The sequence below is a fragment of the Catharus ustulatus genome, chromosome Z (assembly GCF_009819885.2).
Source record: "Catharus ustulatus isolate bCatUst1 chromosome Z, bCatUst1.pri.v2, whole genome shotgun sequence".
Lineage (NCBI taxonomy): Eukaryota > Metazoa > Chordata > Aves > Passeriformes > Turdidae > Catharus > Catharus ustulatus.
In genome coordinates this window covers 60,929,644-60,955,674 of record NC_046262.2, presented here as the reverse complement: position 1 = coordinate 60,955,674, position 26,031 = coordinate 60,929,644, and the positions used below count along the sequence as shown (strand labels likewise).

At 37.8% G+C, this 26,031-nt stretch overlaps 1 protein-coding gene across 2 annotated transcripts; it reads left to right on the top strand.

The window, feature by feature from the left end:
• The first annotated feature begins 406 nt into the window (after positions 1 to 406).
• Positions 407 to 25,717, top strand: CAAP1 (caspase activity and apoptosis inhibitor 1). Of its 2 annotated transcripts, none has more exons than XM_033084747.1 (6): positions 407 to 577; positions 1,519 to 1,719; positions 3,228 to 3,312; positions 3,906 to 3,981; positions 12,730 to 12,803; positions 17,570 to 25,717. In XM_033084747.1, the coding sequence occupies exons 1-6, from the start codon at positions 446 to 448 to the stop codon at positions 17,911 to 17,913; spliced, it is 912 nt and encodes a 303-aa protein (XP_032940638.1). In that variant the 5' UTR covers positions 407 to 445; the 3' UTR covers positions 17,914 to 25,717. The 2 variants fall into 2 exon arrangements, with proteins under 2 accessions (XP_032940638.1, XP_032940639.1); XM_033084748.1 differs by lacking the exon at positions 407 to 577 and adding an exon at positions 843 to 933.
• Positions 25,718 to 26,031: the final 314 nt, after the last annotated feature.

Here is a 26,031-nt window from a genome sequence, read left to right as displayed (position 1 = left end):
CAACTTGCATTCAGCCCACCTCTACCTAAATGGGCCAGTACCTCCCATTTGAAGATCCAACACAATATGGACAAACTGAATGGCAACATGTCTGAATCTGGGAAAGAAAGCAGACACAAAACGACAGACATTCTGTTGCGTTAAATAAAGAAGAAAATTATTGCATATCTCTGCACAGAAAAAAGAGCTTTAGAGAGCAATGGCATCACCCCTGAGTCTCCTCTTCTGGAGACCAAACAACCCCAAATCCTCATAAAACGTGTTTTCCAGGCCCTAGATGCCTGACATTAGTGCGCACAGGCGGCGCGGCTGCATTCTGCCCTGGCCTCGCTAACCCCGGGCCTTAACTCGGCACCGCAGCGCGGGGCCGGCAGGGGGCGCTACCCGCGACCCCCGCCGGAAGCGGCGCGCGTGTGGTGGCGCGGGGTGGGCGCGCGGCGCGGCCATGCCGGGCAGGAAGTCTTCCAAGGAGAAGAAGCGGCGCCGTTCGCGTTCCTGCTGCCCAGAGGGAGCCCCGGGGCCGGACGGCAGCGACAGGAAGCGCCGGAGCACCGAGTCCAGCCACGGTGCCCTGGAGGTAGCGCGGACGGAGTCGTGGAGTCTGTCCGGTGCTGTGCCGTCTCCGCCTCCCCTGGCGCGTCCCGAATCCCGCGGCGGCAGAGGCTCGGCTGCGGCCCGGCTGCGGTCCCTGCCGTGGGTGGCTGCGGGAAGGGCCGGGTTCCGTGGCGCTGGTCGGTGTGCGGCTGCGGGGAGCGGCGGGCGGCCGGCGCGGACGGGGCAGCTCGGGCGCAGGCACTGGCGGGGGCAGGCCGGGCCCTGGCGCGCCCCGCGCGCATCCCGAGAGCTCCGGGCTGTGTTTTCCGGGTGTAAGAGATGTGCGAGCACGCTCGGGTGGCCCCAGGCGTGGTTCAGTGCCACAATACCTCTGGCATTGTGAGTCTTCTCCAGGGTGTGTTGGCCTGCAGAAATGGTTGTGACATGCAGGCCTAAGTGATTTCTGAGGGTGACAATTTTTTAGTTTTTTTTTTTTTTTAATTCTAGAGGTCCTCCCCTGATGCATGGAGGATGAATTTTCTAATACGAAACCCGTTTTAATTCTGTGAAGACTCTGCTGCACAGGGAATTGTATGCCAGTGTCTGTCATAGCAGGGTAGCTGTACATGATGAACTTTATGATTTAGTTGCCCAGCGAATCAGATGGATTTCTTTTGCATTAAAGCATGTTTTCATGCTTAAGCACTAGCTAAGTATTTGTAGATAATATTTCCCAATTACTATTTATAAGTACTTTTCACTTCTCGAAGCTTTAAAAAATTTTCCTAGCGCATGAATGTTTTCAGTAATAAAAAATGTATCTTCTGTAATGCAGTTACCTAACAATATGAAACACTGGAACTGGAGAAGTCCACATTAAGATGTACCTTGCATTTATGAAGGGAAAATTGTTGCAAGTACGAGTGAAGCTGCAAGTTTCTGTCTTCTCTCATTCACTAGAAAATGTGCTTTCCTTGATTTTAGGAAACAAAATGCAATGCACTCTCTGGAGTAAAAGTGGAAGAAGCTGAGCAACCCAGTGATATAGAAGAAGGAGGATTAGATCTCACTGTGTCACTCAAACCTGTCAGTTTTTACATTGCTGACAAAAAGGAGATGCTTCAACAATGTTTCTGTGTCATAGGGGAGAAGAAACTACAGAAGATGCTTCCTGATACTTTAAAGGTATGGAAATGCACTTACCATTTATATACTTTCCACCATCCTGAATGCTTACATAACAAAGAGTACTTGCTTCTCAAGCCTAGTGCATGTACATTTTAAAAGCTGTCTGTATATTTCTCAAATAAAAACGTTTCTAGTAACCTTTCTTAAGTAGTCTCCCAGTCATGTGTCTGGAAGTAAGGCTTCTTTAAGAATTCCTGTAGTTATTCCAGGTTACTCCTTTTGGTACTGCTCAGCCATTTCTGAACGTCAGATTTAGCTTTAGACTCTCCCTCTGTACTGGTTAGGTAAATTGTGAAGAGTAAATTCAGTGGTGGTGTTCAGTAATTAATATGCTGATTTGTAAATAAAATATTGATTACTGTTTGTTGCAGCTGATTTTCTTTGTATGGTATTAAAGCAGTGTCTGAGATAACATAATAAAGCCCGTTCTTCATAAACAGCTTCTGAAGCTGTAACTCCTGTGGACTAAAGCTGGAGTTTTACTGGCTTAAGCAGACACCTTTTGAGTCTTGTAAGCAATAAGACTTAGTAGAAATAAATTAGGCTAGCAGCCCGTACAGAAGAAGAGGCTGCAGGTGAAGTGTCATCTCTGTAGTGTTTGTTAGTAGGTGTAATTTTTTTGTCTTAAATTTTTATCTTAATGAGGTGTATTATTAGTATAAGTGGGACAGGACTTCTTCATTTTAAACACATGGTAAATTGCACACAAGCTTGTCCATTTCTCATCTCTTGCAGAAGAAAATGAGGTTGAGAAGCTGGAAGTTTGTGGGGAAATTGCCTGACAGTGGATAGTGTAGAACCAAACTTACAGTAGGACTGTGAGTGTTACAGCCTGTTTAGCACCTCCTAATTTTGGTATTTGTACATGGTATCATAACTCATTTGAAAATGTCAAATTGCCAAACATCACCAAGAGGTATGAGATGTGAAAGTATTTATTGGTATGCCAATAAAATCTGTGGCAACGTATGGTGTATGCCAAGCATGAGAAATAGATTGCAGTTTGCATAATTTTATTTTCTGTGTAGTGGTACACAACTGTTGGTGTGATGTCAGTAGCATTACTTTCTCCACATTGTGGACTTGGATTCAACAGTTGTCTCTGGTCTTTGCAAGTTTAATTACAAACCCAGCTTCCCCCAAATGATGGAAAATTAGGGATAATCAGGTCTGCAGCTGTTTGCTGTTCCATGCTTCACACATACAGTCTGGTGTTTCTGGTGCTCAGTGTTGCAGCTGCAGTAAAAACTCCAGTCCATAGGTCAAGTAACTGATAGTGTGTATTCCCTAATTTTTCACCCTAAACCCATGCATAGGTTATTTTTTGTTGTTGTCATAGCTGAAACATGATTTTCTACAGCATTTACATCAGTGCAGATCAGAATATGGGAGGGGCTTTAATCCAAGTTAACTCTTCATTGCAGCTGGTTTTCTCCTTACATTTTTAATTACTATCTTCTCAGAAATTTTTAGTAGCTTGTGGTCTGTCTTATCTGTCTTCTTAGAACTGTTCCATGGACGAAATCAAAAGACTTTGCATGGAGCAGTTGGAGCTGTTATCTGAAAAAAAACTGTTGAAGATACTTGAAGGTATGAATGAAACTTTTAAGACTCCACTGTACACCAGAGAACAGTCTGCCTCAACTGGATTTGTACTCTTTCTAGCTACTTAAATATATATGTATATATACAGACACACACTAGTAAGTGTGTATTAGTGTGTACAGACTCCCTCAGTTCCACCAAGGCACACAGTTCATGTACTTTGATTAAGGAGATGGCATTCCAGCTTTTCATGGCTTTATTGAACTTTCACTTGATGTTTAAGGGATGTAGAACTTATTTGTAAGCATATTGTTATTTTGTCAATGACGGGAAACTTTGAGTGCTCCAGAGTATCTTGCTGTTAATTCTGTCCTTTATATTTAGCACCCATAGTATTGTACTAAGAATAACTAATTGAATTTTTTGTAGTCCAGTATAAATGTATGTGTAGCTAACAACGGTCTCATAAATAAGACTTTTGGTTTTGACTGTAGTATAATTTTAGAACTTCTGCTTTAACTGGGAAAAGTCCTCTTATGCTGATTGCAATAGAGTTAATAATTAAGAGTAAACCTAATTACATAGTATTAATTATATTACTTTCCTAAATTTTCATGTTTGAAACTGTGTATATCTAGGCAAGATTGGAGCTGATTCTGATACTGACGAGGAGGCAGATGGAGGAGACAAGACTGGAGGTGATTCAGTCAGTCAGTGAGTAAAAGACAAAACACTTAAACTTAATTTAAGGAGACTGAACAATTCAGAGTTTTTTCATGAGAAATGATCAAATATATCATTGAAAGACCCAATTGTTGTATCCTTAATTCATTACTCTAGTGGAATTACAATGAACTGTGACTACTAGCAAGTACTAAACTTAAATGACTTTGTCATTTTGTGACATTAAGTGTGTCTTGAGCACATAACTTGGTTCATAGTGGCGTACCACCCGTCAGCTGAGTTGTGGTAGTTAAGCATTCATACTTGTGTCCCGCAGCAGAAGTGATGTGATTTAGGTTAACTGTCTTTGTGTGAGCTAAAGCAGTAAACTCCTCCCACTTAGGTCAGTGACTTATTTAAGTGTACTTTCCGGTCAGCTGAGATTTATCCATTCTCTTCTACTTTCATTCTGGTCCTTCATTCCTGCCCCAGTTGAAGCAGCACTGACACTCACCTGTTCAATGAACTCTACGTAAGGCATTCTAGAGAATTTAGAGTTTCAAGAACAGAGGCTTCTGGTTTCTTGCTCTTATCTTGGCATTTGTCAATTTTGTATAAGACAGCACTTCTTAACCTTTTCTTTAAAAGCTTCTTCATTTTTTGAAGACCATTTCTTTGTCAGCAGTTCACCCATTTGTTAGTTTCTATGGAAGTAGTGAAGGAGTAAAGAAAGTTACTACTTATCATGTACAAAGCATCAAATTTTTTCAGGCTAACTTGTTTCTAGAAGACTAATGAGCTTTTATGTTTTCAATACTGACCTGGTTACGGTTGATCCACATATTCAGGACACACTTAATAAACCTGTGAGACAGTACAAGACAATGCACCCAAGATATGCGGATTAAAGTAACCTCCCAGCTACTGATATGGTTAGTTGATCTAAACCTCCTAAGTAAGAGCAAATGGATGGGAAAGGTAGTAACACTAATTCAACTTTCACTAATTTCAACTTTCTGGTCAGTATTTTTCTTTAGCAGGGATCTGGTTTGTGATCCTGTCTTTGATTCAAAACAAACTATGAAGTTATCACATAAAGTAATTTTCTTTGATGACTTCTCATCATACAAAGGTACTAGAAAATGGAGTGAATACAAAATTATGTTTCATTCTTTCTCTTGTGACATAGTTTTAATACTCTTTGACACTGTTTTGAGCGCCGTTGTTGATGTATCCCTCTGTGCTATTTGTTGCCTACATGTTCTGTGAATGGGGTCAGCATTAGTCAGCTTTTAAAACTAGTTTTCTTATTTTGCGCATGCCCCTCTGCTGACTGTTTAGGAAAGCAGACAGAAAATTAAAAAACCTACAAATACTGGATCTCTTCATGTAGAGTAGTCTCTGTTAAGTCATTGATAATTTGCCAGTGAAGTTCTAAATAGAATGAGAAGACAGACTTGCTGCCTAAATAAGCCATAAAAAATACCTAGGATTTTGATTCCTGGAGAAATTACTTGTTGTGGTTTTTTGTTTTGGACTTTTGTTTAAGGCCTAACTCACAAGCTATTTACTATTGCAAAAAATGTGAAATATTTTTATCTCCAAGATGTATGGCAGGAGTAGTGCTGCTGGTTTTCAGTAAGGTTGTTCTGTGTCTGCAATAGGTTTCAAAGCTGCTGTTGAGACCTGTACTTGTGATCCTTTGATAGAGTAGATTGGGTAAATTCTTTCTTATATGGAAATTATTTGAGCTGGCAAAAACCTAAAAAGAGGAAATTAATGAATAAAATACAAAATAAGAAAAATCAGAATTTACCAGTTTTTGGCTAGTGAAGACACATAACCTATTTTCCCACATCACTTAGGAAGATTTCTGTAACTGGCAGTAAATCAAGAAGAAATTGCGTTTAAAAAGGGTAAAAGAAACTGAGAGATGTTGGTCATTGTGGAGCAAATTGCTTCCTTTGACAGACAGTGCTTGAGGTGCCCCTTTTTCTTGTATCTGTATCCTGATAGTTTAGGGTTTCACACCCCGCCAAACTGGGCAGGAAAGATGTTTTATGAATTGGGGATTTTCTTCTCCTTTTCAAACATAGCATTCTGCATGGATGGGTGTTAGCTGAGAACCTTAGCTCCACAGTTCAGCTGTGTGCTAGCATTAACAAAAAAGAAAACAAAACAAAAGCTGTTTGGATGATAGAAAAATAAAGGGATAGAAGAAAATGAGGAGAATTAAGGTTTTATATTTATTTTGAAGCCCAGTGCTCAGTAAGTAGACCAAAATGATACTTTTACAACTGCAAATAGTCACAGGCCCTTTTTACTAAGTAGGTCTAATCTTTGGGCCTTTGGATCAGCTTCTTTATAACCTGGGTGTAAATAATTATAAATGCAAGTTTTCAGAACTTCAGAAAACTGTGTTTCAGCAACAAGTCAGTCACTAGAGAGACTCAAGATGCAACTGTGAAAAAATAGTGAAAATTGCTAAGGCAAACAAGCATTGTTTGTAATCATTAATTACAGTTCTAATCTGAATTTTTAAGTAGGTGAATTTGTTTGCCCTGGGAATAGAGAAGACTTTTCATAGCAAAAAAGGCAGTTACTTGTGGGTAGCTAGGCTGTAAGCACAGTTCAGGAGGGAATCTTTCCCAATGACTTGCAGTTGTAATGATCACCAAGATGTGGAAACTTCTGTCAATCAGTTTGGGGGATATAAAGGAGTGGGTTAGCTGGCCACTAGTTATAGGCACTTGCAGTTGGAGCTTGAGACTGACAGTCTGCTGGAGTAAGAGAAGGAAGCTGCTGGCTATGCTGTGAGGAGGTAAGGAACATGTGGTCGTGTAAGGGACAGATAAGGTAAGAAGATGTTGTGTGAGGGACACACAGGGCCAGGCAGGGCCAGGGACAGCTTTGGGTTTAGGCAGCCATGCAGAATGAAAGAACGAGTCAGAGTTATGAGAGAGAGGTCTATGAAGGAAGAAATCAGAGTTGTGTGAGGAAAGGGTCTGTAAAAGAAGGCATGTAGTGTTTGTGAATAAAGACTGATGGGAATGCCATCAGTGATACCAGCCCTGTCCATCCTGACATAACTGTGACAGTTACTCTGTATTATCGATGTTAGCTCTTCCTAGGTTGTCTTCATTACTTGTGGCTTTCATGTAAATGACTTCTTTTTCCTGCATTCTATTATAGGTGTTTTGTTTTAAATCTGACATGTATTAGTTGTTTTCATGGAAATGTGAATGTGGAAAGGTAAAAAGTGAATAGCAAGTTGTACTCTATTCAAAAGTGTTTTAACTGATTGGAAACATCCATTTGTTTCTTTCATTATTAACCTTTGAAAAAAATAGCATCAAATAAATAAATAAATGAATCAACAAAGATACCTCTATCAATCTACATATGTCAGCAGAAATACAGAAAGTTTGAGTCATTACATCTAAAGAAATTTCAAATGAAATAAGCAAATGACTCTCAGTCTCTAAAGACCTGTTTCCTGTCTGTACCAAGTAGAAGTAGCAGGGATTTAGGTAAGTTTCTCCAGTTACAGAAAAGTTGCAAAATTCAGATCTTGATGTGAAGCTTTTAGATGGCATCACATCTAAGGGTAAATTGAATCCTCCTTTTTTGGTTTTTGCACATATCCTCATTCTTTTACCAGAAGTGGAAGTCCTGAGGCTTTTCCTGAATTTCAGCTATTTCAGAAGTAAAAACTTCCCATGCTTACATTAGCATGTAAAACATTTGCTCTTTTATTTTGTTGCCAGCTTGTTCTGTGTTAAGCATTAGAAATCCTGCAATAACCATGCATAAGAACTGAAGAAGCAGGGCCTATAACTGGAAAATGCTGTTGCAGTAGATATATTTTGTTACTTGTGAGCTCTGTATAGATTTTTGAACATGCAGTTCTCTGATTTTTGTTGCTGATTGTGTTACTGTCTGCAATGGAATACTGTTCAACCAAGAGGAATACTGTATACAAAGCTTCCAACTAAACATCAGATATTTAATTGACAGAAGCCAGATTATGTCTTGCAAAACGAAGTAGGCGTTCTTTGTCTCATTCAAGATATTGTTATAGATAATAACCAAATCAAGTCGAATTAAATAGCAAAACACCAATTTTTATTTTTGCGACCGAAAATACGGTCCTGGGAAGCCACAAGCGAAAACACGACAGTGCCGAGCCCGGGGTCGGCACTGGGTGGACACACACGCTGATCTGATCTCTACCGCATCAGATCCCCCTGTGTTCACAACCTGCCATTGCAGAGAGTCCAGCTTTATACAGTTTTTCCTGGCCTGAGGCAAGAATTTCCTTTGTTTCTGCTGCAGATTCTCATATTTAGATTAAATCTTTTTTCTGGTGCTGCCCTGGACAAAGGTTCTTTCCTGCGTGTTGACGAAGGCTGTGTTTGCTCTGCATTGATGTGTAATTTTCCTTGGGAGTGCTTACGGGAACGGGAACCAGAGGAGGTGATCGGCTGTCTGATATGTGGTACTTAACAGGTCCTTTTCCAGTCCGTTGTGGAGATCACCGGGCTAGGTCTTGTTGATATGCTAATTACGACCGTTGTCTATGGCCCCGGGTGCTTGGTGTTTTAAGGTCCTTTTTACTTTATTTTATTTCATACAATCCTTTTATATAAACACGAATTATAACATATATCACAATATGTTAGCATGTTTTTGAGCTGTTCGTTTCTTTAACCTGAATTGACCCTTTCAGATATCCTCCATATCCTCCAGCAGAACAAGTGAAATTAAGTTACATGCTGTAGTAGTAAAGCATTATTGAAAGAACAAGCTTTCTAATATCATTACAATGATCAATGTTCACATGGGTCTGAGTAAATGGTCTTTTGTCTTCAAAATCATATTTTTTTCACTGAGTGAGAATTTGCAGTTTAATGTTTGCTCTTTTAAGAATTTATAGGCTTTTTACTGCTTTGCAGTCAAAGTGCAGTTTTTGCTTGTAGTTTTTTGGAAAGTTTAGGAGTTTAAAGTTTTGTCTTGTCATAGTGTGTTGTGCTCCTGGCTACTGGACTGTTCACAAGCATACAATTGCCATCTGATATTTATCCCTTTAGGACAATTTGGTTATTTTCAGCATTTGGAATCACTGTAGCAACAGGCTACATGAGTCACTGAACAGATACATTAGCATTTGGCTAATGTGCTTCACTACCTTCTGTTCTTGTGGTGTCCTCAAACTTCACCTGTGACAGGACTGATGGACTTTTCATAACTCATTAAACTGTTTCATTAACACCTGTCTTTTGAGATACCTTTCTTGAGAAGCACTACTTTGTGAGGGCTTTTCTCCCTTTTGTATTTTTAACTTGCTACTTAATGCTTGTTAATTATTTTAGTTCTCATTTGTCATTGAAAGCTATCCTTGGAACAGAAATTTGCAAGAATCTTTCAAGGACTTGGGACTTACGAAAATGTGTTTTAGGCCTGGAGCTAAGTGCAAAGGCAAATTTTAATTCAGGAAGGTACATCGTGTCAAAAATAACATATAACAGTGTTAAAAAATAACACTGGTCTACAGTCTCGCTAGAGATTTAGGTGAATGATACATTTCCTTCTGGTCTCCAACCCCAGTTACCACTGAAACCTGGTATCCCTGCCACCAGTATTGGAGAGCTACTGTTTTAACCGTTTTCCTAACCTTTGCTGCATTTTTACCCTACTTTGCATAATCTACTGGAGTTGGGTACCAAATCACCTTCAAGCCCAGAGGTTTTTGAGAGCTGTACAAATTCCTGTAGCAAATTGTGTACAGAAACCATTTGTGTGAGCCCAGTTAGGCATTACACTAGTGTGGTGCATGCCAACATGAAATGCATGCCCTACTTAAAATAAGGTAAATTTAAATTTGCAACATCTGTTGTCAACAAATTGTAACTGTATTTAGCTTCTTTCTGCTGAAAAGATCATACTGTGAAAATGTTATTCTGTTTAAAAAGTAAATTTAAAATGTGGATTTTATTGCTTGAAAGTTAACTGTCATCTTGAGGAAGTAATATAAAGGCTGTCAAAAGGCAGAAACTTGTCCAAGTTGCTATTGTCACTTACCTGCATAGCATGAAAGAATAGAGTATTAAATGCGTATAAGGTCCCTTAATTTTAGAATAACATGCCTTCTGCTCCTATTGTTTGAAGACATGGTATTGTGCTACTCTTTCTTAAATGTATACCGCAGTACAGATAATTAGTAGGGAAAAATGTTTTTCACTAGTAAACAAATAAAACAAGACAAGTTAAAAACCAAACTGAACAGTGAACTTGAAATGCATCTGTTGGGCCAGTAGATGGTGCAAAATACCTGCCTGTGAAACAAAGTCATGAAGGTTAACCAGCAATGCAGTCCAATCCAATCAATTCTGAGAGAGTAAAGCATGCTGTAAAAGTACTTCTGTGTCATAAAAAATCTTTTGCTGACAGTAGGTAGTCTCTAAAGGAATGTGGGTTTGCTGTAGTTAAAGTCAGCACATGAGAAGGAAACTCTACAAGTTTCAGTGTGTGATTTTTTTAAAGTTGGTAATTTCTTTTTACACAGCTGTTAAAATGGTTATGGGTAATTTCACAACCAGTGTTTGAACTCTGGAGGTCACTGGGTTTTCTCTCAAAGAGATTATTACAATTCTCATCAGACATCAAGTTGATACCAGAGTTGTGAAATTTATTGTCTGGATGCTGCTGGTGCAAGGTCAGGCTTTTTCAAGTGACACTTTCCTGTCCAGTGCAGACATGGCTGCTGAGTTCAAAATGGTGAAATAGTTGTGTGAAGGAAGATGGGACAAGGACAGGGAGAGCCTAAAATGCCTCTGCTCTTAGTGATGATCAGGATACATCATGGTCAAGAGTTAAGTAACTAAATATAAATAAGTATAGTAAATATAATATAAAGTGTTAGGAGTTGCTTGAAAAAAACCAACAACAGAAAAAAAAAAACCCAAAAAACCAAGTGGCTCCATCCACATCTGCCGACCAGTAGCTGGTCTGAAATTCACTTCTCTCTCTGACTGCTGGCACAGAAGCCCACAGGGTTTGTATCCTTGCTGCAGTTGCTACTCAGACCTCCTTGTGCATGCAGGTCTCTTTGGCCTCTCTTATTGTCCCCAGTAGCTGATGCTATTCATCTCTCGAGTATCTAGTGCTCTATTATGGTCCATCAGTTTGCAAGAGGTACTTGCAGAACCTCATCTATCTTTGGAGTTGGGCCTCTGATTTTACAGTCTATTTGATACCTTAGTCCCAGATCTTGAATCCTGCTTGTTGCCTAAACAAGTTGAGGTTGGCTGGTGAATCACATACATATGTGAATCGCTTACACATGTATCAACTGCATGATGCTGAAAATCCTGGAGAAAGTGTGTATTTTTCATTCTGCCTGTTTTCTGGCAGCACAGTTCTGTAGGCCCTTCTGACCCGTGGTCCCCTTTGCAGTTGCTGGCACGCATGTGTGGGTGTATTTACATTATTCTCATCTCGTTTGGAAAAGGAGTTAACGTAGCCATGTGGTTCAGTAAATAGGCAGAACAGACTTGTGTCTGTGTCTAAGGCTTTGCTAGGTAAGTGTATTGACCTGTTTATTCTGCTTGATGAGTTAATGCATGATACTTCACACATTTAGGTTCCAATGGATAGAAAAAAGTGGGAGAAAAAGGAGAGTTGTTGAAACAACCTTTGCTACTTCAGAAAAGGAAATAGAAATGAAAATAACTGTCTCTCATGCCATAGAAATATTATGGTGTTCCTCGTGCTGATAAAATCTTTGGATATAGGGAAAAAATTCAACTTCTAGAGTGTGAGGAAAATAGATATGTATTCACTTTCGGGAAAACCCTAAAGGGCATTACTGCAAAACAAGTTGTTAGTCACTAGTCTGTGATACCATAATACTGCTTCCTTTTTGTAGTGTTACTAAGCTCCCATGGGCAGGAGAGCTGCATTGATTCCATATTAATACAGATGAAACCAATGCCACACCAGCATTCAGTTTAGGAACCTGGCAATTCTATTGTCAAAATGCTCACTGGATGTGGCAGCTGAACTCTTCCTGTGATTCTGGATCCTTCCACTTGTGCCTTTCCTGTATGCTTTTCCTTGTTTTCACGGTTTGTGTAACTAGTATGTGTTAAGTACATGAAGGACGTGAACATTTCACTGAAGTATCTCTTCCTTACCCTTGTGTAAAGAATTGAAACCCTACACATCAAGGGTAGAAATCATTTAAATGGGAGAAGTAGAGAAATGCAGGTACTGAATACACTGCAATAGCTGAGTTGTGAACAGTTTCATTTTAAAAAGCATCCCTTTGTGAAACAAGAAGATTCTGGTTTAGGACAGGTTGGTGATGGGCTGATGATAATTTCATAAAAATATCTTTTCACTTTCAAAATAAGACAGTAAATAATATTTGAGTGCAACAGAAACTGTTGTTTTCCCAAACCATTTAATTATGTGACAATTTTTGAATTTTACAGAAAAGCTCCTAATATGAGGAGTTTTTCCTTTGTAACTGTTTAGCTGTGGTTCCTCAGTTTAACCATTGAGGACTGTTACTGTAAAAGGCAAGGATGCAGTGGAAATAATTGCTTTATCCTTGTGTATCACAAGGCAAAACAAAAAAGTTCATTTTTCAGTGCTCATATTAGCTCTCTGTGTATTCCTTCTACCCTTGTTCCTACTGTAGCTGGTTTATTGGCCTACCACCTCATAATGTTCAGTTTCTAAAGAATGTTCTGTCAAATTTTAAATTATGGTGATTGTGTTCTTAATTGTTTCCAGACAGGACAACAGTATAGACTCAACTTCTTCTCTGAGAGAAGACAGCAAGCTCGAAGGTCAGGAATTAAAACAAGGTATGTAGTGTAGAGAAGGCTGAATATTTTTGTTCTTTGTGTTGGCCAGTAACTAATTCCAGGTAGCCGACAGCTCTCTTGTGAACAGAGAATGAACATTCCTTGAGAAAGACTATTTTGTCTTGTGTACTTTCTCTTCTTCAAATGCAGCTTGAGAAACATTCAAGTAGTACAGTGATTGGCAGGATAGAAAATACAAAGGCAAGTAAGTTATTGGTACACATCTGTGCTTTCTACACAAGAAAACAGTATTTTTAGCTTGCAGTAGTATTTTTTTAATTCCGTTGAATTAGTGCATTTAACAATTACTGATGTTAGTTTGTGCATGAAGTACCAGAACTATACCCGTTTCTGTCTCAGTCTATTTTCATTTTGACTGACTCTAAGCAGAAAGATCAGAAATAGCTTTTCCAGTCAAAGAACGTTGCAAATTCTTCTAATCTACATTTCTCTTCTGCAAAGACCTAACTTTATTTGCTGTTTGCAACTGCTGTTTCGTAATTCAGAATATTGTCTAAAAGATGTCGCTTGGAATGACTTTGTGAAACAGTTTTTTTCTGAATTAGTTAGTGAGAAGAGTTAGATGGTAAAGAGTTGTACATAACAAGAGCATCAAAACTTTTAGTGAGTTGCTACGACTGTGAATAATCCTTTAAATGTTGCTTGTTGTACTATTACTGTACTATGGTTGTACAATACAGTACTACTGTACTATTGTTATTTGTTGAGGAACCTTAGAACTGACAGATTCCCTGCAAATTTCTTCTGTTTTATCAAAGGGAATTGATGATTTTTGCAAGTGATATCATTGTTATTTTTTATGATTTAATCAACCAGAGTATCATGATGATTTTAGGCTATGACAGTGGCTCCACTCAAGATGTTAGCTTTAAAGAACTTTTCAGAATATTGTGTAGATTAGAAAGTATAACTCCAGTCATTCTTCTTCACTGGAGCCTGAGAAAAAGAAGAGAGAATGAGAGAATAAGCAAAAGTGGATAAAGTAAAATTTTAAAATGGAATTAAGTGTGCTAAAAGAATTTTGCAAATGCAGATGAAGGAAAAAGTAAAAGTAACCAAAAGGAAAAAGATAATGAGAAATGCCAGCCATGATCCTTATGACTGTAAAAACACAGGTGCAAAACAGGGAAATAAAGCCTCTTAGCTCATTAAACATCTGTAGGCCAAAAAGCTTGTATGAACACTGAATTGCACAGTTTTGAAGGTTCCAATTTCTAAATAGAACTCAAGCTTGTTCTGCCCAGCTTCTCATCTTTATTAAGTCTGGGACAGACATGAATGACTTAATATTTTGTTCCTTTTTTATGTGACTGATTGATTTCAAAAAGAATCCTATGGTGAGCTGATTTCAGCCAGCAGTAGGCACATGCAAGCCCCTCAATTGCTTGTCCTCCAGTGGGGTAAAGGTCACAATCAGCAAAACAGAATGAGAACTACTTACGAGTAAACATAGACTCTTCATTAAGTGAAGCAAGAGCTGTACATGGAAACAAAGCAAAATTGGAGACTTAGTCACAACCTCCCATTGGCAGCCAGATTTTTAGCCATTCCTGGAAAGCGGAGACTCAGCATGCATGACAGTTACTTGGGAAGGCAGATGCCAATGTTGTATGGTGGAGCATATCCCTTAGGTCAGTTTGGCTCAGCTGTCCTTGCTCTGTGTCCCTCCCAGCCTCCCGGTTTACTCTGTATGGGGGCACAATGAGAAACAGAGAAAGCCCTGAGGCTGTGCAACCGCTCTTCAGCAGTAGCCAAACTGGTATGTTATCAACACTGTTTCAGAAATAAACCCAAAAGCAACATCATGCATTCTGCTGTGAAGAAAATTAACTCCATCCCAGCCAGACTCAGTTTTTTTTAACTTTGGTTATTGACTCAGATAACTGACTCAGGTCATTTTAACTTTGGCATTGAATTAGGATGATCAGGCTCAGGTGTTGAGTTTCAGGCTTTGAACTGTGATCCAGTGATGCAGCTGATTTTTTGATCCATGGAAATGCTGCTTGGTTGACCAGCAAGTTACAGTAATTTCATGATTATAAGCTGCACTGAGTATAAGCCGCACTTCCGGATGTTGGCAACTTTTCATTCTTTGTCCATATATAAGCCGCACCTGATTATAAGCCGCACGTTACAATACAGAGTGTGATAAAAGGTATTTATTCTATCATCATCTGTTGAGAGTGGGGGCAGTGATCCTTATCTCAACGGCAGATATTCTGCTAATGGGCCATCCACTGAAACCAGGCAGGGCATTGTTCTTTATCTTTTCACAACCCATCCTTCCTCCAGTGAGTCATTTTCTACTAATAGCCCATTGAGTCCCACTGTGTGACTGATAAAATTACTTCATCCCATTGGAAGTTGCTCCAGCCAGGGGGAAGAGCCCAACATTTCTTACCAAGATAAAAACAGAGGTTTTGGGACACTAAGGTAGCCCCTTTCTCCACTGGACTCCAGAGGAAGACTGGATTTTTCCACATCACCGCTGGACCTCCGGAGGGAAACTGCACCTTCTGCAGGAGCACTGCTCCAACTGAATCACATCTGTCACTGCAGGAGGATGCAGCTACCATTTAATGGGACTGCTACCAACACCCTGCCTGACAGGGTGTCAGGTTGTACTCTGACTTTGTCAGGGTTTGGAGTTTGTTTCTTTGTAGTACTGTACTTCTATTTTAATTTCCCTAGAAAAGAACTGTTAATTCCTAATTCCCATATTTTTGCCTGAAAGCCCCTTGATTTCAAAATTCTGATAATTTGAAGGGAGGGGGTTTACGTTCTCCATTTCAAAGAGAAGTTCCTGCCTTTCTCAGCAGACACCTGTCCTCCAAACTAAAACAGCAACTTTTTGTTCTTTGTCCGTATATAAGACGCACCTGGTTATAAGACGCACTTTGGGTTCAAACCAAAATTTTAGTCAAAATGGTGCGGCTTATAATCGTGAATTTACTGTAGGTAAATACTGCCTGATACTGTGAAGCAAGACAGAAAAATTATCATTTCTTAATCATATTGTTTCCCCTTCTGATCTTTCACATACATTGTGGCTTGCAAGGTAAGTTAAATAGATATTGTTCAAAGATGGCTAAATGGTATGAGAAATAGTGGAAACTGCATATGAAACTGAAATACTAGTCTTGAAGTTAGTGTCACAGTAGGAAAAGGCCAAGACTACTTAGGATCAAAGAAGACCCTTGTGTGTTCATCTCATGAGTAGTTTTTACACACACTGTTGTGAGAAGGATTTTTTTTTTGTAGCGTTGTTTATATTATAGGCTTTAAGATTTCATTACTTCAAAATTGTGATTTGTCTTGCAAAAAAAACCGGTGAAAAGAGGTATGTAAACTTATTTTATATACCTTAACATAATTTTCCTTAGCTGAATTTACTTTCCCGTTGGCTTTGTTTGGAATTTTTCAGGTGCCACATACCTTAGCTGTGTATGTGAGTCAATTCTCAGGGTAAGTGTGTAGAATTCTTAAATCTGAACTTAAATGCTGTGATAATCATAGCCTGATAGAGTGTGGTTAGGAGTGAGCAACTGAATTGTTTATAGTACAAAAAAATTTCAATGCTGAATCAACAAAGCCCTAATATTTTAAAATACCACTATTGTTTATAAAACCATTTTGAGATGTTTTGATCCTCTTTTCCTCCCTCCCTTTGTTTTTTAAGTGGAGAAATTACATTTGTAGCTTTCAAAGTGGTCAGTATTGATTTTTTTTTTTTTGCACTCTCAGGATGGGAAGAATGTTGTAAACCCCAAGAAAAGTAGATCTTCCTAAGTTTTTTTGGCACTTCTCATGTATTAATACAAAGTGCATACAGATACCATAAAGCATATTAAAATGTTAAAAAAAAAGTAGCATTTGCCTGAAGCCTTGTTTTTCCTGTGCAAGTGGTAAAATTGGTATTACCAAAAGTAATAAAAAGTAGTATAATTATAAAGTTTGTATAATAAGTAACTTTACCATCATCTGATACACATTATTCATGTAAAGTTGAAACCACTCTAAGTTTCCACATTTACAAAAGCTGTTGAAAGACTATGAACTTCTGAGGCCAAAAGTAAGTCTTGCTGTTGCCAAATTGAGAGAACAGTTAGGTTCTGTAGGAGCTTTGCTTTTATTTTATTGAACTACCTCTTCTAATTATGTTTTTAAAAATAAACTCTGGCTTTCAGCCACAGTTAAAAACCAAAGTCATAAATTCCAAAAAAACCCAAAGTCATGTGTTTTTACATCTGACCTAAATGCATCTGGAAGACTAGTGATAAATTCTGAGTATTTGCGCTGTAAGCAGAGTTTCTGTTAATTGTTAGTGTTGTCTAACTATAGTCCCACTCTTCTTAAAATACATAACATAGTTGAGTGTAATTTTTGAACTTGAATTCTGAAAATTAGATTTACTTAAGAGATAAACAAATATCAGTTTTGCACTGCAAAAGCTTTCTTCAATACAAAATTTTATGACTATATAAGTAGGAAAATAGTTCATGTAACTTCATAGGAGGGAATAAATTTTTCTGGTACTGCTACTTTGCTATACTTTTATATTGGCATAAAAAAACTTTAGCACTTGTATAAATTAACTTTAAAAGGAGGAGAGAAAGAAGAGGAATTGTTATCTTACAGATTTTTTTTCACTCTCTTAAGTAACACTTTAAGCAGAAGTGATTTTGTAAGTTGAGGTAAAAACGATTCTGTTAGGCAACTCTGTGATAGTTATGTTTGTGTTACAGGCAAGGGAGAAGATAGTGATGTCCTCAGCATAAATGCAGATGCATATGACAGTGACATAGAAGGCCCGTGCAATGAGGAGGATGGCCCAGATGTGCAGGAAAGCACTATTAGAACTGGAGCTGGTCAGATAGAAGACCTTCAGAAGGACATTGAGAAGAGTGTGAATGAGATACTGGGGTTGGCAGAGTCCAGCCCAAAGGAGCCCAAAGCAGCAACCTTAGCTGTTCCTCCATCAGAAGATGTTCAGCCATCAGCACAGCAGCTGGAGCTTCTGGAACTTGAGATGAGGGCCAGAGCTATTAAGGCTCTAATGAAAGCTGGTGATGTGAAAAAAAAACCCTGAGGCTGTTCAGATGGCATTTTCCCTATTTGTTTTGAAGAAGGTGATGTCTGTTCTCTTCAGCGCTTCTCTTCAGTATGTTTGGGTTGGGTATGACATTCCTTGTTCAGACTGTGTTGTGTATCCTGACCTGTGGTTCTGTGGTTTTGTTGCCTTTAGTGTGCTGCTTCCATGACATGCACAAACAGAGGTTGATGCTTCCCTGAGATGAGGTGTCTTTGTGCTGAGTCACCTCCTCAAGGAGTCACACCTCATATAGAGCTGTGCCAGGAACCTGGTGCCTTCCAGAAAGGTTGTTGTAAAAACTTAGAATCATAGAATGGTTAGGGTTGGAAGGGATTTGAGACTACTTAATTCTCCTTGGGGCTCATCTCATAATAATGTGGGTATTCTAATGAAAGTCTGATGGTTTGTTTAAAAGCATACTCAATTTTTTGAAATTAAAGGGAAGGATTTTTACCCTTAAATTAAACAGTTGAACATGTTATTTTCAGAGTTGTGAAAGTGCCTGAAAGAAACAGAGCAGAGTTTATTACACTGCCATGTAGTTTGTCACTTTTCTCCACTCTTTTTTATTGTAACTGAAGAAAGCAGAGTTTCTTCCTAACTGTAAAGGTTTTGTTTTGGCATAATATTTAGCATAATTTGGCAAAATATTTAACAAGTCAAACAGATCAGAAGATCTTGAGCTTTTAACATTCAACTGATGTAGTCATTTCATGTCTCCGTAAATAAGGAAAATCCACCTAATTTCAATATTTTTTTAGAAAAGGCATTTAATTTATTTATGAGGTTCTAAAATATTAATTCTGTTTTTATCTACTTCAAGGTATTCCTTTGCAAATAAATTGAATTTAGAATTAATTTTCATACTATAATATCTTATAACAATTTATTTTAATTTTTTTTTAGAATTAGTGCTGGTTTTATATCTGGCTGCTAATCAAAGCATATTAAAATATTTGTGTGTTTGTTTACACATGCAGATATCAATTTTTTTCTTTAAAGGCTTGAAGTTTATAGTTGCAGTCTTTGTTAAGAAAAATAATGTATTACATGTTTTTATTAATTATTTTTCCTTGGTTGTTACTTAGAAAGCCGGTTACATACTTTGCAGCAGTAGCAGAGATAATTTATCCTCCTACTGTGTAATATTACTGCAAACCTAAGTCCAAGCAGATTTTATGTCTTAAATTCTTTTAAGGCTTATGGTGTCCTTTTAATTCTTGCATTTTATCCCTTTATTCTTCCTTCCCTTTATTCCCTTTCTTTTTTCCTGTTTCCTTTTAAGCCCTTTTCTGTAGCAAGCATCTTGTATATTTCTTAAGTATGGTTGATTTCCTCTAGAATCAACATTATTGTAAAGTGTTAGTGCAGTGTAAATTTGATAATAAACTGAAACCTCAATTAAATACAGTTCAGAAAATTACAATGTGCTTCCACTAAGTGATATCAGTGACCTGGGTGAAGTGTACCTGACTAGTGATATCTACAGCATCAAATTTTTTTTTCTATTACTTTGTAGCAAATGGAGGGTGTAGTTAAAATATGTAAAAACAATTCAAAAAGTAATTTTACTGTCTCAAAATCTGTGGGTATTGTCTTTAGTTAATTTCATTTAGCTGTTTGGTGAACTTGTGTTTTGAGTCCAGAGAAACTACAGAAGTAATCACAGAAAAACAGCTGGCAAAACTTAGGTATGCTGTCTTCTCTTTTACAAAGTCCGTAGGCTGGTAGAACTGTGTTAGATTTTAAAGATACATTTTAGTGCTGCTGTACTTGGGTCATTAAGGCACTGAATACCTTGCCTGCTGTGGAAGTGCAAAAGCTTGTTTGCAAGGGCATTTCCTGCATCACCAGAAGAAGCCACAGGTAGGAGGTTTATTCAGTGATGCTGCAAAACAGCACATTTTGGTTGTTTGGCAACACAAAAGTACTGCTGGAAGAAATGATAAACTAGCGTGTAATTGCCTTCTGACTACTTTCTGGGGGGGTGTGGTATTTATTATTTTCCTTCTGTTTCCGAGGTCACCCTTAGAAGTTTGTTTTATAGCATGTTGAACTGTTAAAGGTTGCTATTTCAAGCTCTCTATCAAGAAGTTGCAAACGCTAACTTTAGCCTGTATAGTGACAGAGATGAAACAGGTTTACTATGCATATGACACAGAAGATTTGTAATTACATTCTAATTAAATTCAAAATTAAAAGATGAGAAGTATTCCAAGAAAATTCAATTAAGCTGTTTACAAAAATAAAATAAAAAGTCATATGAGATACTTAATGTGATTGGTTACACTAGTGCTAATTCATTTTTAGGATATTGTACTGTTGCTGCTTAGGTTAAAAACAGATCAGCTAAATTGCATGTGTTCTTGCATTGATTTGTATCACTGAAGAGATGAAAAAATCCAGTTAATTTAAAATATTTATGATATGGCTGTTTTGTTTTTCACTTTTAAATATGTCTGTGATTTCTTCTTGAAAAATAAATTTATTATTTCATTTGGAAGAAGAGGCAATTTGTATGTAAACTATATTGAATTATTTATAAAACATTAAAATAGTGTTACTGGGTTTTGATCAATCATTTTGTCAGGAAGCAAATAGTAAACACTAGGTGTTGGTCAGCATGAAAAACATCTTGATTATGTTTTGGACTGCTACAAAAGTATTTTCTATTAAATTTTGTCTGTCCTCATAGATCGTGCACAGTGCTTTTTTGAGGAGGAGGGAGGTTGATTGTGTGTACACTAGATAAATAAAAGGATATGACTCCACGGAGAGCCAAAAGTACTTATCTCTGTTTGGAGGCTTTGCTGTTATGGTGGTTTCATAGAGAATAATAAATGGATTTCAAGATACCAAGATTTTTAAGAGGCATATCACAAATATTTCCACAGAAAATAATTAGTTCCCCTTGTAACATTCTTTTCAATATAGTATTTGCTAAGAGACTTGGTGCCATAATTTTTTTAAAGCTGTGTTATAAAATATGTTCTTTGCTGTTTGAAATTACTGTAAATGTAATTGTAGTAAATGAAATTTTGATCCCAAAAACCTACAGGTTGTTTCTAAGTGTATTTGAAAAAATAGGGAGTCGGATAATCTGTGTAGGTGATGAAAGATGCTGTTGTTCTAACCAGATACTGTTAAAATCCACATGAAATGCAAGCAGTTCAGTACTGCATTGTGAGTCTTGCCAAAGGTTGAAGTGCTGGATAGCACTTTACTGCGACCTTCTCTCTATTTAAAGGAGCGCAGTTTTAAAAACAGCAACCACCGTGGCGGAACCTTGTAGTGGGACAAAATATCTTTTCACTAGCTGATCCTTTACAATCTCAGAGCTTTAAAGTTTGTAAATGGTAGCTTGGTTATCGCTATTATTTTTTAAATAATAGTTTGCAAAAGCAGTTACTGTAACTTCCGTGGCTAAGGCATTCTCTAAAAACAGCAAACGAAGAAAGGCTTTATGTGCATGAGTGCATAGTAAATTATTATATGGCATTTTATGTACCTATCTTAAAATTATAAATGCTGATTCAGCCTTATGAGATCACCGATGCTGGTAAATATGCCCTTTTCACAGAAGATAATTGAAGATTAATTGTGAAATAAGCCCTTTAGTCAGGAGGGGAGATGTGGTGGTTAATTGATCCAAAAACATAAGAACAGCATAACTTTAGGAGCATATACACCAAACTAAAACTGATTATAAAGTCCTGCAATTTTAGTCTCAGTAGTATTAACCTTCATGTTTATTGCTAAGTCAATCTGCAACATATATAGAGAAGGAAAAAAGCTTTTTCACCTTATTTGTGGCCAAATATAGATGTTAAAATACTTGATTTTGTAGGAGAGGAGGTGAAATCTCATATTTCATGGCCTTTTTTAGCATTAATATTGAAATATGCAAACAGAATGCATAAAAGGTGGAGAAAGAAAGGGTTTAATTATCAGAAAAGGTGCTTGTAGGAAGGGTTAGCCGCATACTGTGTCTCTGCAGTCAGGTAAGGAAAGATCTCAGAAATTTAAATCTAAATGTTACATGTTTATTGCATTATTCAGCACAACAATAACATGAAAAGAAATCCCAAACAAAAAATAACTAGAGAATGGAACATGTTCATTTGTTCATTCATTGCTTCATCATTTTTTTAAACAGTGTGTGAAGGTAATTTTTTGTCTATGGGATCGTTGATTATTGTTAATCTCAAAATTGAATTTTTGTCTTTTGTATCTAATGGTTCTGCAAAGCCATGAATTGTCTAACGTAAAGCCTTGCATTCCATCTTCTGTTTCCAGACTCCAGTCAATAATACTTTACTTAAGAATACTCAGCTTTACTTCACTGGAAGACTGTGGCAGTTCTGCATGACTGTATTGAAGGCCTATCTGCTGGGAGTGGAGCAGATGCAGGTAGTCTTCTAAGGTTGCCAGGGGAACACAGAACAGAACATGAGACACACCTAGAAAAGCGTGTTTAGTTGAAACTTGTTAACACTAGCCTTAAAGGCAGGCAGAAACAGAGTACTGGAAAAGACGTTTAAACTGAGTATGGATGCTGGTGGGGAACTTGCATACATTTTGGTTAGGTTGCTGATTCCCAGGCTGTCTCCTGGTCCTCCCTTGTGTTGTGCAGCCAGTGTTTATGTGGATATGTATGGAACCACATCAGGAACCTCATTCACACATCTGTTTCTAACCTGGGGCACCATTCTGACTGAATTTTCTGTGTTGGCACAACGGAATGAATTGTGAAAATCCCAACTGCTGAATGGTGCTGGATGATATTACATAAGTGATTCCCTACATTCTACCCGTCCTGAAGATATGAGGTGTCAGAATAAAGGTCCATGACTTAATTCCATCTTTTTGAAAACATGTAGTGCTTCACTCAAAAATTGTAGCTGAACTGCTCCAAATATAAACTATACAAGCTATTAAATTTTTATTAAATCTATATTCTTGGTTATTGGCTAGTACAGAATTTCTTTTGTATGGTTTTGGGGTTTTCATTGGTGTGGTCTGATCAGAGGTTTTTTATTGAAGTCTGTGTAATTGTTACTACATGTAGTCCAATGAAAGTTAGTGCCTCATAATTGTATGTGAATTAAACTTTTGGGTTCCATCCACACTAGGGGGCTGTGTTGCTTTAACAATGTCTGTTTCAAAGAGTAAAGTGCTCAAGTGAATGGGAACAGAATAGTAAAGGGGAATGACTTGCAATTTAGACAAATACAGTGTAGGAGCAAAGAAATTTTATTATCTATGTGCTTTGGTAAAAAGTTGAAAAGTTGAAAGATGAAGTGATGCTCTCGTTGTCATGAGATGAGTAGAAAGGCTGAGACCTGGTTACTTTCAGTCATAGCATGGCTTATCAGACCTGGATGCAGTAACCCAGTTTGCTGGAATTGGGGACAGATAGGTTGCTCATCATCAAGATTTAGGAACCTGTAGTATTTTTTTCTTCATAAAGGTGGATTTTCTATACAGACCATATCTCAGTTACACTGCGTATCCCAGGTTTTATATATCTGTGATTATATTGTGAAATGTCAGATATATTTCCTCTTTGCAGCTCCCTGTATTTTTATTGATAAATAGTTGCAATCAACACTTTGTCTTACTATTAATTTCTTCTTTTTTCTTCTCTCTACTAATATCTTCAGCTACTGAGTAAGATTAATAGTCCCCATAGTTTAGCTGCAGAATTTTAATAAACAAAGTTTAATTAAAACAAGAGAAGCACAATAAACCTAAAGGGTTCAGCCTTATCACTGATTCTAGTCATTGTTTTCTGGTTTGTTGTGTGTTTTTAAGAATTGAGAAGGGGAGAAGGCTGGAAGAGAACTTCAGGTTTTTGTATTTAATTGAACCAACAACATGTGCTGATAAGTAATAAATAACCATGACACAGTGACTAAATAAATTGGTTTCCTCAAGCAGTGGTTCATTCACTGTCTTTCATTGCCATCAGGTTAAGTGATAGATTCTTTTTGTCAGCCCAAAGGAGAAATGTTCAATAGTGTAACAACCTCCTTTTAATTCCAACCAGAGCAACCTTTAAAATGCCTTGAATTAATATAAATAAAAAATTCAGCAATTAAACAAAACTTGGGCTCCTCATTGACTTACAAATAAAATCTGCAGAAACAGTTATCAAGAAAGCATATTGTGGTGATTCAGTGCACCTTTTTGGAAGAAATACTTCTGATGATAGGCAAGGGTCTTGTACTTTTGCAGAAGAATAGATTGTTGGTATTGAATCTGGACATCAGGACATTAGAAGGAATTCTGGACATCAGGAGGAATCTCTTTCACAGAAAGTGTTGTTAAACATTGGAATGGGCTGCCCAAGGAGGTGGTGGAGTCACTCTCCCTGGGTGTGATCACAAAATGATTGGGCCATGGTGTCTGGGTGACAAGGTGATGATCAGTCAGAAATTGGACTACATCATCTCAGAGTCTTTTCCAACTTTTCTGACCTCTGCATCACTTAGTTCAACAGCAGTGTGATAGAGTAGACTTGGAGGGATGCTGCTGAAGGGAAATCATGGGCTATTATAAACATGGATTTATAATTCAGACTGCATATGTCAGTCATTGGCAAATTGCGCTTATACTCCTAAATTTTAAAAATTTGATTCCTTTCAGATTTTTGATGTTGAAGAACCCAGCTAATCCCAAACCCATTTCATCAGAGATAATTGGGGTGACTGGGAGTATATGCTTATAGAAGAGATGGAAGTTCAGAACTTGTTCCTATGGCAGGCTCCTTGTTGTATGGCTCTTAGAAACTTTACCCTGATCATCTGCGTGACAAATGCATGGCACCATACCACGTGCCATGCAGCACTGAAGAAACAAAATGTTAGTGAAAAGGAGGGACTTCAAATGTAGTAGAGTTTTTAGATAAAATTAATCTTGCTGCTTGGCTGCTTAAACGTTACAAAAGGCAGCTACAAATTTCAGCAGGTATCCTCAAACGTTTTCGCACAAGTTCCACGGCTAAACTAGTTTTTTTTAATCAGTTCTACATTGTCCTTTGTCGAAGCTCTTCACTCTCCACACCAACACCCCTAATTAAAGCAACAGCCAGTATTGGCTGTAGTACAAAGAGCCTATTCTATTCTGTTTCTTATATCCTTAAAGAAGAGTGAATCTGATCACATTGCAAACTCTTTATCATATATTCTTAATGTCACTGTGGTCTCAGGACAGGTTCTGACTGTAGCTTCTGCTTTTAGCTCAGCACCAGACCTGCAAACAATATTGAAATTACTCATTACTTTTGACATTTCTCTCAAACACCTGTGTTTTATGCCTACAAGTGTTCTTGCTGCATTTTCAGCTAATTATTGCTCTTTTCTGTTGTGTTTGTACTTAGAAATAAATATTAACCATGTGCAGGCTGTTATTTCTCTCTGACATTTATCTAACCTTCTGATTTGCCTTCCCATCCGGTTGTTATGGAACTGTAAATCACAGTTCTGCCCTACACAGCATTTGGAAGTCCAGAATACAATAAAGGACTGGTCTACCTGTGCATCAGCATTTGTCATGCTGTTTTTATGCCTTGACAGCAACTCCTAATGTTACTGCCCAGTAACAACACAAGTGGCGCACCACCTTCTCAACACAGAAAGATGGTTCCTGCTCCACGGGAGGAAGTGGAAGAAAGTACAGAAGGAAGTTATCTTCCTTCTCCACATGTGTTGCAAAGTTATGGACATAATGCCTGATTTGCTGGTGACGTGAGTTTTTGAAAACTCTACAGAGTTGTCACAATAAAGTGAAAATGAACTGAGTTAGTGCAAGTATCCTTTTTTCAATCTTCTGTATAACACCAGCTTATAGTTGTCACCTCTGCAATACTTTACCTTTGTTTGCTTTGGACTTAGGTTTCTTTCCCTGCATAAGCTCTCTTCCTAGACTTTATTTTTGCCTCTTCTTACCCAATGGCTGATAAATGCATTTTCTAATGTTTTTTTGTTGGAATAAAACTTCTGACCTATGTTGATTAATAAAAAAAAAAAAAAAGAAAATGTTATTCAGTGCTCAAGGTTCCCAGAATAAAAGACTTCAAATACCAACTGTAACTGGGCTTATTTTTGTTCTGTC